Source organism: Stegostoma tigrinum, chromosome 46 (genome assembly GCF_030684315.1).
Source record: "Stegostoma tigrinum isolate sSteTig4 chromosome 46, sSteTig4.hap1, whole genome shotgun sequence".
In the NCBI taxonomy this organism is placed as follows: domain Eukaryota; kingdom Metazoa; phylum Chordata; class Chondrichthyes; order Orectolobiformes; family Stegostomatidae; genus Stegostoma; species Stegostoma tigrinum.
In genome coordinates, this window is record NC_081399.1 from 7,663,879 (window position 1) to 7,678,878 (window position 15,000).

At 50.8% G+C, this 15,000-nt stretch overlaps 1 protein-coding gene across 5 annotated transcripts in view; it reads left to right on the top strand.

The window, feature by feature from the left end:
* The window catches only part of LOC125449610 (smoothelin-like protein 2), a 28,773-nt gene that overhangs the window by 8,032 nt on the left and 5,741 nt on the right, over positions 1 to 15,000 (top strand). For 4 of the 5 annotated variants that reach the window (XM_059642849.1, XM_059642848.1, XM_059642852.1 and 1 more), the window contains exons 2-7: positions 134 to 251; positions 1,566 to 1,773; positions 5,337 to 5,397; positions 10,875 to 11,039; positions 11,946 to 12,069; positions 12,234 to 12,385. In XM_059642849.1, coding sequence (XP_059498832.1) covers positions 134 to 251; positions 1,566 to 1,773; positions 5,337 to 5,397; positions 10,875 to 11,039; positions 11,946 to 12,069; positions 12,234 to 12,385 — 828 coding nt within the window. The remainder of the gene's footprint in view (positions 1 to 133; positions 252 to 1,565; positions 1,774 to 5,336; positions 5,398 to 10,874; positions 11,040 to 11,945; positions 12,070 to 12,233; positions 12,386 to 15,000) is intronic. The other variant, XM_059642850.1, reaches the window with a different exon arrangement.

Here is a 15,000-nt window from a genome sequence, read left to right on the forward strand (position 1 = left end):
AGGTCATGGGAGATCACTGAATGAAACTATGGGTGATCTGTGACCTAAGACCCTGTGCCTCAACTGGTTGGTGGAGACAAGTGATGCCGGGAAGTCAGCACACGGAATTCACCAATTTGTGGATGTTTTTCAGCAGCGGGATGAACACTGAACCGTCGAAATCCACCCAGGAAGATTCTGGGATGGATCCAGCCAGACTCTGCCCCAGTCCCCCAGAAGATCCAACTGGTGCCGAGCTCCCCACCGAAATGGTAAGAAAGAGGCAGGTACCGGGTGTGCATTGAAAGGGAAAGACATGATCAAAGGATGAGGAATTGACACCAGTCAGTGTTCAGATATTTCCCTGAGAGAGAGAGACGGGGGACTGAGAGACACCAGTCAGTGTACAGATATCTCCCTGAGAGAGAGAGGGGACTGAGAGACACCAGTCAGTGTACAGATATCTCCCTGAGAGAGAGGGGGGACTGAGAGACACCAGTCAGTGTACAGATATCGCCCTGAGAGAGAGAGGGGACTGAGAGACACCAGTCAGTGTACAGATATCTCCCTGAGAGAGAGAGAGAGTGGACTGAGAGACACCAGTCAGTGTACAGATATCTCCCTGAGAGAGAGAGAGCGGGGGACTGAGAGACACCAGTCAGTGTACAGATATCTCCCCGAGAGAGAGGGGACTGAGAGAAACCAGTCAGTGTACAGATATCTCCCTGAGAGAGAGAGGGGACTGAGAGACACCAGTCAGTGTACAGATATCTCCCTGAGAGAGAGAGGGGGGACTGAGAGACACCAGTCAGTGTACAGATATCTCCCTGAGAGAGAGGGGACTGAGAGACACCAGTCAGTGTACAGATATCTCCCTGAGAGAGAGAGGGGACTGAGAGACACCAGTCAGTGTACAGATATCTCCCTGAGAGAGAGAGGGGACTGAGAGACACCAGTCAGTGTACAGATATCTCCCTGAGAGAGAGAGGGGACTGAGAGACACCAGTCAGTGTACAGATATCTCCCTGAGAGAGAGAGACGGGGGACTGAGAGACACCAGTCAGTGTACAGATATCTCCCCGAGAGAGAGAGAGGGGGGACTGAGAGACACCAGTCAGTGTACAGATATCTCCCCGAGAGAGAGGGGACTGAGAGACACCAGTCAGTGTTCAGATATCTCCCTGAGAGAGAGATGGGACTGAGAGACACCAGTCAGTGTACAGATATCTCCCTGAGAGAGAGAGGGGACTGAATGACACCAGTCAGTGTTCAGATATCTCCCTGAGAGAGAGAGGGGGGACTGAGAGACACCAGTCAGTGTACAGATATCTCCCTGAGAGAGGGGACTGAGAGACACCAGTCAGTGTACAGATATCTCCCTGAGAGAGAGAGGGGACTGAATGACACCAGTCAGTGTACAGATATCTCCCTGAGAGAGAGAGGGGACTGAGAGACACTAGTCAGTGTACAGATATCTCCCTGAGAGAGAGAGGGACTGAGAGACACTAGTCAGTGTACAGATATCTCCCTGTGGGGGACAGAGAGATAGAGTCAGTAATGCTGGCTGTATTTTTATACCTGAGCAGGGTGTGTTGCCCACTGAGAAAGTGAGCGATGAGCCCGAGACATCGGTGCAGAATCTGGACCCCGATCCCAGGGAAAGTGAGCAGGGAGCAGATACAGGGAACCTCGAGGAAGCAGCTGGTGTCGACGCTGGGGGAGAATCATCGCTGGATGCTGAGGTCCGTACAGAGAGCCACAATTCCCTGGAGGGGCCACAGCTCCGTCGGGAAGGTACTGAGAGTTTATCGAAAGAAAACATTGGCCGTGTTGGTTATCAGTGTGTCAACGGTTAGAACTAAACCCTGCTTCACCTCCACCATTAGCCCTATCTGCGGGACTGTTGGGGGTCGGGATAGATCTCTCAATGTTGCTCCACCGTTCTCTGCTATCACGGCTGATCTGATTTTAGTCTAACTCTCCAGCTTGTCGGCCATCCTTCTCCACTCCCTTAGGGGTTAGCAATGAATATATCCATTGCTTTCTGGCAAAGGTATTCCAACTGAATAATTACCCTCAGAGAGTGGGAATCTCTCCTCATGCCATCTGTAATGGCTAGGGGTTTGCTGGGGGACAGTCTTTTTCCTGAATATGTGACCCTCTCGCACTCATCATTCTCGACTGCTCCCAAGGATCAAACTCTAAGAGACCTTGTGGAGCGGGGGGGCAGGTTCATAGCTCCTTGAAAGTGGAGTTGCAGGTAGACAGGGGGGTGAGGGAGGGATTTGGGACCCTGGCCTTTATTGGTCAGTGCATTGAGTACAGGGAGCTGGGAGGGTCATGTTGCGGCTGTACAGGACATTGGTTCGGGCCACTTCTGGAATACTGTGTGTAATCCCGGTCTCCCTGTTACTGGAAGGATGTTGTTAAATTTGAAAGGGTTCAGAAAAGATTTACAAGAATGTTGCCATGGTCGGAGGGTGTGAGCGACAGCGAGACCCTGAATATGCTGGCGTTATTTTCCCTGGAGCATCGGAGGCTGAGGGGGTGACCTTATAGGGGTTTATAAAATCATTCGGGGTGTGGATGGGGTCAATAGACAAGGCCTTTTCCCCCAGGGTGCGGGAGTCCAAAACTAGAGAGTTTAAGGTGAGAGGGGCAAGATTTAAAAGGGACCTGAGGGGTAACTTTTTCACACAGAGGGTGGTGCGTGTATGGAATGAGCTGCCGGAGGAAGTGGTGGAGGCTGGTTCAGTTACAGCATTTAAAAGGGATCTGGATAGGGACATGGATAGGAAGGGTTTAGAGGGAAATGGGCCAAATGGGACTAGATTAATTTAGGAGCTCGGATCAGCGCGGATGAGTGAGACTGAAGGGTTTGTTTCGGTGCTGTATATCTCTGTGACTGCGTTTTACGCCCACCCTGTCAATCCCCTTGTCCGAACCACATCCTCGCTTGGGATGTTACACATTTTAACACAATCACTTTGCCATTCTCCTCGTCGCCAATGAGCTTGAGCCCGATGTACTCTGCCCTACCTCAGGGGAACCTAAATCCCCTCACCGCAGGGCCCAGCCTCCAGTGATCCTTCTTTGGCCCTCCTCCAAAGCACAGACTCCCTCGGTCAGGGAGGAGACCGGAACCAGACGCTGCCCTGTCCCTAGCCTATGGCCTGGGAAGGCTGAAACATTCCTCTCCATTGCCTTTCTCCAAGCCCGTCCCAATAAATTCACCTCTCATTCCGACCGCCCTCCCCATCCCTTCCCGGAGCTGCTGGCTGGCCAAATGTGAATCGTGCGGAAGGATGCCCAGATCCCAACACGCTACTGCATCCCACAGTCTATCCCCATTTTAACCCTGTTTCTTATCTCTCCAACAAAGTGGACGACCTCCCATTTTCCCAACTTCAACCTGTGAACTTGCCAAAAATGTGTCTCCTCTCAACTTTTCACCAACCCTTTGGGGACACTTTCAAACAACCTTCATATCCTATGTATATTTCATAGAATCATTCGTCCCCGACAGTGCAGAAGCAGGCCATTTGGCCCATCAAGCCTATATTACCCCCTCCAAAGAGCATCCCAACCCCTTTCGTATCCTTGTAACCCTGCATTCCCCACGGCCAACCCACCCTAACCTGCACATCCCTGGGCACTATGGGACAATTTAGCACGGCCAATCCACCCTAACCCACACATCCCTGGGCACTATGGGACAATTTAGCACGGCCAATCCACCCTAACCCACACATCCCTGGGCACTATGGGACAATTTAGCACGGCCAATCCACCCTAACCCGCACATCCCTGGACACTATGGGACAATTTAGTACGGCCAATCCACCCTAACCCGCACATCCCTGGGCACTATTGGACAATTTAGCACGGCCAACCCACCCTAACCTGCACATCCCTGGGCACTACGGGACAATTTAGCACGGCCAATCCACCCTAACCCACACATCCCTGGGGACTATGGGACAATTTAGCACGGCCAATCCACCCTAACCCACACATCCCTGGGCACTATGGGACAATTTAGCACGGCCAATCCACCCTAACCCGCACATCCCTGGACACTATGGGACAATTTAGCACGGCCAACCCACCCTAACCCGCACATCCCTGGGCACTATGAGACAATTTAGCACGGCCAATCCACCCTAACCCGCACATCCCTGGGCACTATGGGGCAATTTAGCACGGCCAATCCACCCTAACCCGCACATCCCTGGGCACTATTGGACAATTTAGCACGGCCAACCCACCCTAACCCGCACATCCCTGGGCACTATGGGACAATTTAGCACGGCCAACCCACCCTAACCCGCACATCCCTGGGCACTACGGGACAATTTAGCACGGCCAACCCACCCTAACCTGCACATCCCTGGACACTATGGGACAATTTAGCACGGCCAACCCACCCTAACCTGCACATCCTTGGACACTATGGGACAATTTAGCACGGCCAACCCACCCTAACCCGCACATCCCTGGGCACTATGGGACAATTTAGCACGGCCAACCCACCCTAACCCACACATCCCTGGGCACTATGGGACAATTTAGCACGGCCAACCCACCCTAACCCGCACATCCCTGGGCACTATGGGACAATTTAGCACGGCCAATCCCACCCTAACCCGCACATCCCTGGGAACTACGGGACAATTTAGCACGGCCAACCCACCCTAACCTGCACATCCCTGGACACTATGGGACAATTTAGCACGGCCAACCCACCCTATCCTGCACACCTTTGGACTGTGGGAGGAAACCGGAGGACCTGGAGGAAACCCACGCAGACGCGGGGAGAATGTGCAAACTACACACAGACAGTCGCCCGAGGGTGGGATCGAATCCGTGTCCCTGGCGCCGTGAGACTGCAGGTTTAACCCCTGAGCCACCAAGCCGTCCCACTGGCCACAATACATGGACCTTTCATCTCAGTTACCAGTACAGGTTGTAAATTGTTGTGACCCCAGCGCTGACCATTACAGCAGTCCATTAGGAATGGTTTGTCAATTGAAAATGAGCCATTTGTGCTCACTGTTTCTGTGACTGGGGAGCAAGTAATAATCTACCCGTGCTAATGTATCCTCCCAACACCATGAGTTCTTAGTGTGTGCAGTAACATTTCTGCAACAGCTTATAAAGTGCCTCTCAAACTCTAAATACATTACATTTACCAGTTCTCCATTTTCGACCCTCAGTGTTTTCTTCTCTTCCCCAATCTTGTCAGCTACTCCGAAACAGTTTCAAATTTGCTGCATTGCGGCTTACCCCCAACTTCCTGCCTCAGTCTAACACATTCTGTTCACTTCTCAGTCCTCTACTCTGTCCTGCTTTTCCAGGACAGACTGTCGAGGGTGAGGCTGGTGTCGCTGAGTCTCTGTCAATGTCTTCGCTGAGTCGGTGAGTAGCTGTATCTGACACACTGTGACTGGTCAGCATTTGTGGTGCTCTCTGAACAGGGAGAAAGGCCTCACCGGGAGCCCAAACACAGGATCACCCTCACCTTGATGCTCCTGCCATTCTTCAAAGGAAAGGGATTTCATCTCATTGGGATTGGGTACAAGGGGAGTGAATGGGAAGGGGTTTCATCCCATTGGGATTGGGTACAATGGGAGTGAATGGGAAGGGGTTTGATCCCATTGAATTGGGTACAATGGGAGTGAATGGGAAGGGGTTTGATCCCATTGAATTGGGTACCATGGGAGTGAATGGGAAGGGGTTTGATCCATTGGGATGGTGTACAATGGGAGAGAATGGGAAGGGGTTTGATCCCACTGGGATTGGGTACAATGGAAGTGAATGGGAAGGGGTTTGATCCATTGGGATTGGGTACAATGGAAGTGAATGGGAAGGGTTTTGATCCCACTGGGATTGGGTACAGTGGGAGTGAATGGGAAGGGATGTGATCCGTTGGGATTGGGGACAATGGGAGTGAATGGGAGGGGTTTGATCCCACAGGGATTGGGTACAATGGGAGTGAATGGGAAGGGGTTTGATCCATTGGGATTGGGTACAATGGGAGTGAATGGGAAGGGGTGTGATTCACAGGGATGATATACAACGGGAGAGAATGGGAAAGGATGTGATCCACTGGGATTGTGTACAATGGGAGGGAATGGGAAGGGGTGTGATTCACTGGGATGGAGTACAATGGGAGGGATTGGGAAGGGGTGTGATTGACTGGGATTGTGTACAATGGGAGGGAATGGGAAGGGGTGTGATTGACTGGGATTGTGTACAATGGGAGTGAATGGGAAGGGGTTTGATCCATTGGGATTGGGTCCAATGGGAGGGAATGGGAAGGGGTGTGATTCACAGGGATGATATACAATGGGAGGGAATGGGAAAGGATGTGATCCACTGGGATGGTGTACATTGGGAGGGAATGGGAAGGGGTGTGATTCACAGGGATGGAGTACAATGGGAGGGAATGGGAAGGGGTGTGATTCTCTGGGATTGTGTACAATGGGAGGGAATGGGAAACATAGAACATAGAACAATACAGCACACTACAGGCCCTTCGGCCCTCGATGTTGTGCCGACCTGTCATACCGATCCAAAGCCCATCTAACCTACACTATTCCATGTACGTCCATATGCTTGTCCATTGACGACTTAAATGTACCTAAAGTTGGCGAATCTACTACCGTTGCAGGCAAAGCGTTCCATTCCCTTACTACTCTCTGAGTAAAGAAACTACCTCTGACATCTGTCCTATATCTTTCACCCCTCAATTTAAAGCTATGCCCCCTCGTGCTCGCCATCACCATCCTAGGAAAAAGGCTCTCCCTATCCACCCTATCTAACACTCTGATTATTTTATATGTTTCAATTAAGTCACCTCTCAACCTTCTTCTCTCTAATGAAAACAGCCTCAAGTCCCTCAGCCTTTCCTCGTAAGACCTTTCCTCCATATTAGGCAACATCCTAGTAAATCTCCTCTGCACCCTTTCCAAAGCTTCCACATCCTCCTTATAATGCGGTGACCAGAACTGTACACAATACTCCAAGTGTGGCCGCACCAGAGTTTTGTACAGCTTCACCATATCCTCTTGGTTCCGGAACTCGATCCCTCTATTAATAAAAGCTAAAACACTGTATGCCTTCTTAACAGCCCTGTCAACCTGGGTGGCAACTTTCAAGGATCTGTGTACTTGGACACCGAGATCTCTCTGCTCATCTACACTGCTAAGAATCTTACCATTAGCCCAGTACTTTGCCTTCTGGTTACTCCTACCAAAGTGCATCACCTCACACTTGTCTGCATTAAACTCCATTTGCCACCTCTCAGCCCAGCTCTGCAGCTTATCTCTGTCTCTCTGCAACCTACGGCATCCTTTGTCACTATCCACAACTCCACCGACCTTAGTGTCGTCTGCAAATTTACTAACCCATCCTTCTACGCCCTCATCCAGGTCATTTATAAAAATGACAAACAGCAGTGGACCCAACACCGACCCTTGCGGTACACCACTAGTAACTGGTCTCCAGGATGAACATTTCCCATCAACTACCAACCTCTGTCTTCTTTCAGCAAGCCAATTTCCGATCCAAACTGCTATATCTCCCACAATCCCATTCCTCCGCATTTTGTACAATAGCCTACTGTGGGGAAACTTATCGAACGCCTTGCTGAAATCCATATACACCACATCAACCGGTTTATTCTCATCTACCTGTTTGGTCACCTTCTCAAAGAACTCCAATAAGGTTTGTGAGGCACGACCTACCCTTCACAAAACAGTGCTGACTATCCCTAATCAATTTATTCTTTGCTAGATGATTATAAATCCTATCCCTTATAACCTTTTCCAACACTTTACCAACAACTGAGGTAAGGCTCACTGCTCTATAATTACCAGGGTTGTCTCTACTCCCCTTCTTGAACAGGGGAACCATATTTGCTATCCTCCAGTCATCTGGCACTATTCCTGTAGACAATGACGAGTTAAGGATCAATGCCAAAGGCTCGGCAATCTCCTCCCTAGCTTTCAGGAGGATCCTAGGATAAATCCCATCCGGCCCAGGGGTCTTATCGATCTTCACACTCTGTAGGATTTCTAATACCTCTTTCTTGTGAACCTCAATCCCACCTAGTCTAGTAGCCTGTATCTCAGTATTCTCCTCCACAACATTGTCATTTTTTAAAGTGAATAATATCGAAAATTATTCATTTAGTGCTTCCCCATCTCCTCTGACTCCACACACAACTTCCCACTACTATCCTTGATTGGCCCTAATCTTACTCTCGTCATTCTTTTATTCCTTAAATACTTATGGAAAGCCTTAGGGTTTACCCTGATCCTATCTTCTCATGCCTCCTCCTGGCTCTTCTGAGCTCTGTCTTTAGGTCTTTCCTGGCTACCTTGTAACCCTCAAGCACCCTAACTGTGCTCTACATTTCTAATGCGCCCATCCCCTGCAGTTTCCTTCCCCATCCTATGCTCCCTAAATCTTGCCTAATCTCATCGTAATTGCCTTTTCCTCAGCTATAACTCCTGCCCAGTGGTATACACCTATCCCTTTGCATCACTAAAGTAAACATTACAGAATTGTGATCGCTATCACCAAAGTACTCACCTACTTCCAAATCTACCACCTGGCCAGGCTCATTACCCAATACCACATCTAATGTGGCTTCGCCCCTAGTTGGCCTGTCTACATACTGTGTCAGGAAGCCCTCCTGCACACACTGGACAAAAACTGATCCATCTATCATACTCAAACTATAGTGTTCCCAGTCAATATTTGGAAAGTTGAAGTCCCCCATGACAACTACCCTGCCTCTCTCACTCCTATCGAGAATCATCTTTGCTATCCTTTCCTCTACATATCTGGAACTATTCGGAGGCTTATAGAAAACTCCCAACGGGGTGCCCTTTCCTTTCCTGTTTCTAACCTCCACCCGTACTACCTCAGTTGACGAGTTCCCAAACATCTTTTCTGCAACTGTAATACTGTCCTTGACCAACAATGCCTCACCTTCTCCTCTTTTACCATCTTCTCTGTTCATACTGACACATCTAAATCCCAGAACCTGCAACAACCATTCCTGTCCCTGCTCTATCCATGTCTCCGAAATGGCCACAACATCGAAGTCCCAGGTACTAACCCATGCTGCAAGTTCACCCACCTTATTCCGGCCGCTCCTGGCGTTGAAGTAGACACACTTCAAACCAACTTCTTGCTTGCCAGTGCCATCTTGCGTCCCTGAAACTTTATTTCGGACCGCCCTACCCTCAACCTAAAAGTCCAACAACAATTTTGGTTCCCATCTCCCTGCTGAGTTAGTTTAAACCCGCCCGAATAGCCTTAGCGAATTCCGCCCCCCCCCAAGGATATTGGTACCCCTCTGGTTCAGGTGAAGACCATCCTGCTTGTAGAGGTCCCACCTACCCCAGAAAGAGCCCCAATTATCCAAGAATCCAAAACCCTCCCTCCTGCACCATCCCTGTAGCCACATGTTCAACTCCTCTCTCTCCCTATTCCTCGCCTCACTAGCATGTGGCACGGGCAACAAACCAGAGACAACAACTCTGTTTGTCCTAGCTCTAAGCTTCCATCCTAGCTCCCTGAATTTCTGCCTTAAATCCCCATCTCTCTTCCTACCTATGTCACTGGTGCCAATGTGGACCACGACTTGGGGCTGCTCCCCCTCCCCCTTAAGGATCCCAAAAACACGACCCGAGACATCACGCACCCTGGCACCTGGGAGGCAACACACCAACCGTGAGTCTCTCTCGTCCCCACAGAACCTCCTATCTGTCCCTCTGACTATGGAGTCCCCAATGACTACTGCTCTGCTCCTCTTCCCCCTTCCCTCTGAGCAGCAGGGACAGACTCTGTGACAGAGACCTGTGCCCCACTGCTTTCCCCTGGTAAGTCCCCCCCCCCCCCCGACCACAACAGTATCCAAAACGGTATACTTATTGTTGAGGGGAATGGCCACAGTGATTCACTGGGATTGTGTACAATGGGAGGGAATGGGAAGGGGTGTGGTTCACTGGGATGTTGTACATTGGGAGGGAATGGGAAGGGGTGTGGTTCACTGGGATGGTGTACATTGGGAGGGAATGGGAAGGGGTGTGATTCACTGGGATGGTGTACAATGGAAGGGAGTGGGAAGGTGTATGATCGACTGGGATTGTGTACAATGGGAGGGAGTGGGAAGTGGTGTGATTCACTGGAATGGTTTACAGTGGGAGGGAATGGGAAGGGGTGTGATTCACTGGGATGGTGTACAATGGAAGGGAGTGGGAAGGTGTATGATCGACTGGGATTGTGTACAATGGGAGGGAGTGGGAAGGGGTGTGATTCACAGGGATGGTGTACATTGGGAGGGAATGGGAAGGGGTGTGATTCACTGGGATGGTGTACAATGGGAGGGAATGGGAAGGGGTGTGGTTCACTGGGATGGTGTACATTGGGAGGGAATGGGAAGGGGTGTGATTCACTGGGATGGTGTACATTGGGAGGGAATGGGAAGGGGTGTGATTCACTGGGATGGTGTGCATTGGGAGGGAATGGGAAGGGGTGTGGTTCACTGGGATGGTGTACATTGGGAGGGAATGGGAAGGGGTGTGATTCACTGGGATGGTGTACATTGGGAGGGAATGGGAAGGGGTGTGGTTCACTGGGATGGTGTACATTGGGAGGGAATGGGAAGGGGGTGTGATTCACAAGGATGGTGTACGTTGGTGGGGAATATGAAGGGGTGTGATCCACTGGGATGGACTATGTTGGGAGGGAATGGGAAGGGGTTTGATCCGTTGGGATTGTCAACAATGGGTAGGGATGTGGCTGGGCTGGGTTTCTGCCGATGTGGCCACTCTTCCCCTTCAGGCGACAGATCCTCACCCGCTGTCCTGCCTGGACAGGTCCATCACCAAGGAAGACGTCACGTGCCTGAAGAGCCCTCTGGTGGAGGAGGCGAGAAACAGCGACAGGATGAGGGAGATTGGCCGCTCGCAGACCGTCCCACGGTCCTTTGGCGCTCAGTCTCGCAGAGCGGCCATGCAGAAGGCTGACGCACAGAAAGACACGTGAGTACTATATCCCACGAAGTCTGGCAGTGTTCACAAGGAAAGCAGGCAGACTCGGAGCAGGACCAACGTCTATTTCTCTGGGATCGTTCCCGTTCCTACAAGAACACTGGTGCTCAACAGGAGTCAGGAGACTCAACACAAAACAATGAACTCCATAATACTGATTGATATTCATGCTTGACAGCGGTGAGGGAGCGGGCACTGTCGGAGGGTCAGTGCAGAGGGAGCGGGCACTGTCGGAGGGTCAGTGCCGAGGGAGCGGGCGCTGTCGGAGGGTCAGTGCTGAGGGAGCGGGCACTGTCGGAGGGTCAGTGCCGAGGGAGCGGGCACTGTCAGAGGGTCAGTGCTGAGGGAGCGGGCACTGTCGGAGGGTCAGTGCTGAGGGAGCGGGCACTGTCGGAGGGTCAATGCTGAGGGAGCGGGCACTGTCGGAGGGTCAGTGCTGAGGGAGCAGGCGCTGTCGGAGGGTCAGTGCTGAGGGAGCGGGTACTGTCGGATGCTCAGTGCTGACGGAGCGGGCACTGTCGGAAGGTCAGTGCTGAGGGAGTGGGCATTGTCGGAGGGTCAGTGCTGAGGGAGTGGGCGCTGTCGGAGGGTCAGTGCTGAGGGAGTGGGCGCTGTCGGAGGGAGCGGGCACTGTCGGAGGGAGCGGGCATATTGTCGTTTGTTCATTGTGACGAATAGCAGCCTTTCACAGCTGCACAGAATTCTCAGATAGCCAGGTGTCCATCACCAGCTTCCCCTTTCGGCCGGGCACTGTGATGGGCGCCAGACGATGGGTCCGGATTTCACATTCACTGCTGTCACTTTGGGTGAAGCCGCTGAGAGGATCTGAAGGTGACAAAGTGGATGTAGAATCACAGGCAGATCACTCCACTCTTCAGTCACTCTGCTGTGTTCTAGGGTTCCTGCCTCAGCGGGCTCGAAAATGAAGCCACAACGGTCGACCAGCTTCGGAAAATCTGGCGGAAGTAGTGTCAAACAGAAGCTCCTGGAGTGGTGTCGCCAGAAAACGCGTGGTTACCAGGTGAGTGTGAGTGTTTCGCTGTCAGGGTAATGTAGTGGGAGCTCTACACTGTATCTAAGCCCTGACTGTCAATATCCTGGGAGTGCCAGATGCTAACACTGGGGTACAAAGTGTTGCAGATCTCTCTGATGATCCAGCCTATATCCTGTTTTCTTTTCCTGCAGCACGTCGACATCCAGAATTTCTCCACCTCCTGGAATGATGGGATGGCGTTTTGTGCCCTAGTCCACAAATTCTTCCCAGATTCCTTTGATTATTCCGCACTGGCTCCCAAAAACCGGAGGCAGAACTTTGAGCTGGCCTTCAGCATGGCAGAGTAAGTAGACAGTGTTGGAGGAGTGGGGAGGGGGGGCGAGGGATAAGGAGGTGAATAGAGGGTCAGAGATGAAACAGAAAGTGGGAGGTGAGTGAGGAGGCAGGGACACTGGGAGAGAGGGTGAATGATGGAGAGAGTGAGAGGTAGAGGAGAGAGAAAAAGACAACCTGGGAGTCCAGGAGTGATGGAGAGAGAAAGAGAGAGATAGGTTGGGAGTGATGGAGAGAGTGAGTGAGTGGGAGAGAGAGAGAGAGTACACCTAGGAGCGATGGGTGAAAGAGAGAATGAGTAAGTGAGAGAGATGGACATATGAGAGAGAGAGAGAGAGACAGAGAGAGTTTGGGAGTGATGGAGAGAGTGATTAAGAGAGAATAAACCTAGGAATGATGTGTGTGTGTGTGTGTGTGTGTCTGTGTCTGTGTGTGTGTGTGGGGGGGGCTGGGTGTGTGTGTGTGTGTGTGTGTGTGTGTGTGTGAGAGAGAAACAGAGAGAGAGAGAGAACCAGGAAGTGATGCAGAGAGAAAGAGAGAGATAGTTTGGGAGTGACGGAGCGAGAAAGAGTGAGATACTTTGGGAGTGACGGAGAGAGATAGTTTGGGAGTGATGGAGGGAGAAAGAGAGAGATAGTTTGGGAGTGATGGAGGGAGAAAGAGAGAGATAGTTTGGGAGTGATGGAGAGAGAAAGCGAGAGATAGTTTGGGAGTGATGGAGGGAGAAAGAGAGAGATAGTTTGGGAGCGATGGAGAGAGAAAGAGAGAGATAGTTTGGGAGTGATGGAGGGAGAAAGAGAGAGATAGTTTGGGAGTGATGGAGGGAGAAAGAGAGAGATAGTTTGGGAGTGATGGAGGGAGAAAGAGAGAGATAGTTTGGCAGTGATGGAGAGAGAAAGAGAGAGATAGTTTGGGAGTGATGGAGGGAGAAAGAGAGAGATAGTTTGGCAGCGATGGAGAGAGTGAGTCTGAGAAAACTGAGGAGTGATGGGGAGAGTTCAAGAAAGAGAGTGAGAGATATCCTGGGAGTGATGGAGAGAGTGAGTGTGTGTGAGAGAGAGAGAGAGAGAGAGAGAGAGAGAAAATGATAACTCTTTGGCCACAGGTGAGGTCCCAGAGGACTGGAGAATAGTCAATGTTGTCTCATTGTTTAAGATGGGTAGCAGGGATAACCCTGGAAATTACAGACCTGTGAGTCTCAGGTCGGTAGTAGGGAAATTATTGGGAAAGATTCTCAGGAACAAGATCTATATGCATTTAGAAGCAAATGGACATATTAGCGATGGACAGAAGGGGTTTGTGTGGGGGTAGAGGAGGGAGGTCGTGCCTCACTAACTCGATTGAGTTTTTTGAGGAGGTGATGAAGATGATCAATGAGGGAAAAGCGGTTGATGTTGTCTACGTGGACTTCAGTAAAGCCTTTGACAATGTTCCTGGTGGCTGACTGGCACAAAAGGTGAAGTCACATGGTATCAGGGGTGAGCTGGCAAGATGGATACAGAACTGACTTAGTCACAGGAGACAGAGGGTAGCGATGGAAAGATGCCTTTCGGAACGGAGCTCCGTGACTAATGGCGCTCCACAGGATTGGTGCTGGGCCCACTGCTGTTCGTCTTCCACATAAATGAATTGGAGGAAATCATAGCTGGTCTAATTAGGATGATACAAAGATTAGGGGAGTTGTGCATATTGAGGAGGATTGTCAGAGGATAGAGCAGGATATAGATCAGCTGGAGGCATGGAGAGAAAAATTGCAGTTGGAGCTTAATCTGGAAAAATGTGCATTTTGGAAGGTCAAGTCCAGGTGGAAATTATACAGCGAATGGTAGAACCCTTAGGAGTATTGATATGCAGAGGGATCTGGGTGTGCAGGTCCCCAGGTCACGAAAAGTGGCAGCACAGGTGGATGAGGCAGTAAAACAGGCCTCTGTCAAGCTTACCTTCATTGGAAGGGGCGCTGAGTATAAGGACAGGTAAGTAATGCTGCAGCTTGAGAGAATTTTTGCAGAGGGTACAGAGAGGGTTTACCAGGATGTTGCCTGACCTGGGGGGACTGTAGCTATGGAGAAAGGTTGGATAGAGTGGGTTTGTTTTCACTGAACGCAGGAGGTTGAGGGGCGGCCTGATAGAAGTTTGCAATATTGTGAATGGCATGGATAGCGTGGAAAGTAGGAGGTTTTCTTCCCAGGATGCAAGGGTCCGTTACTGGGGGACACAGGTTCAAGGAGTGAGGGGGCAGGAGTTCAAAAGAGAGGTGCGAGGCATGTTTTTCCACACAAAGAGCAGGGGAGAGTGTGGCGGAAGCAGGGCAATGGCAGTATTTAAGAAGCATCTGGACAAATACATGAATAGGAAGGGAAATAGGGGAATATGGATCCTGCAAGTGAAGACAGTTTCAGTATGGAAGGGCAAAATGGGCCAGCACAGGCTTGGAGGGCCGAGTGGCCTGTTCCTGTGCTGTATTGTTATATGTTCCTTTGATTGATGGAGATGGAGAGAGGGAGAGTGACAAAGAAAGAGAGACAGAGAGAGAGAAATAGAACCTGAGGGTGCTAGAGAAAGAGAGGTAACCTGGGAGTGATAAAGAGAAGGGAGAAAGAAAGAGAGAGAGAGAGAGAGAGAAAG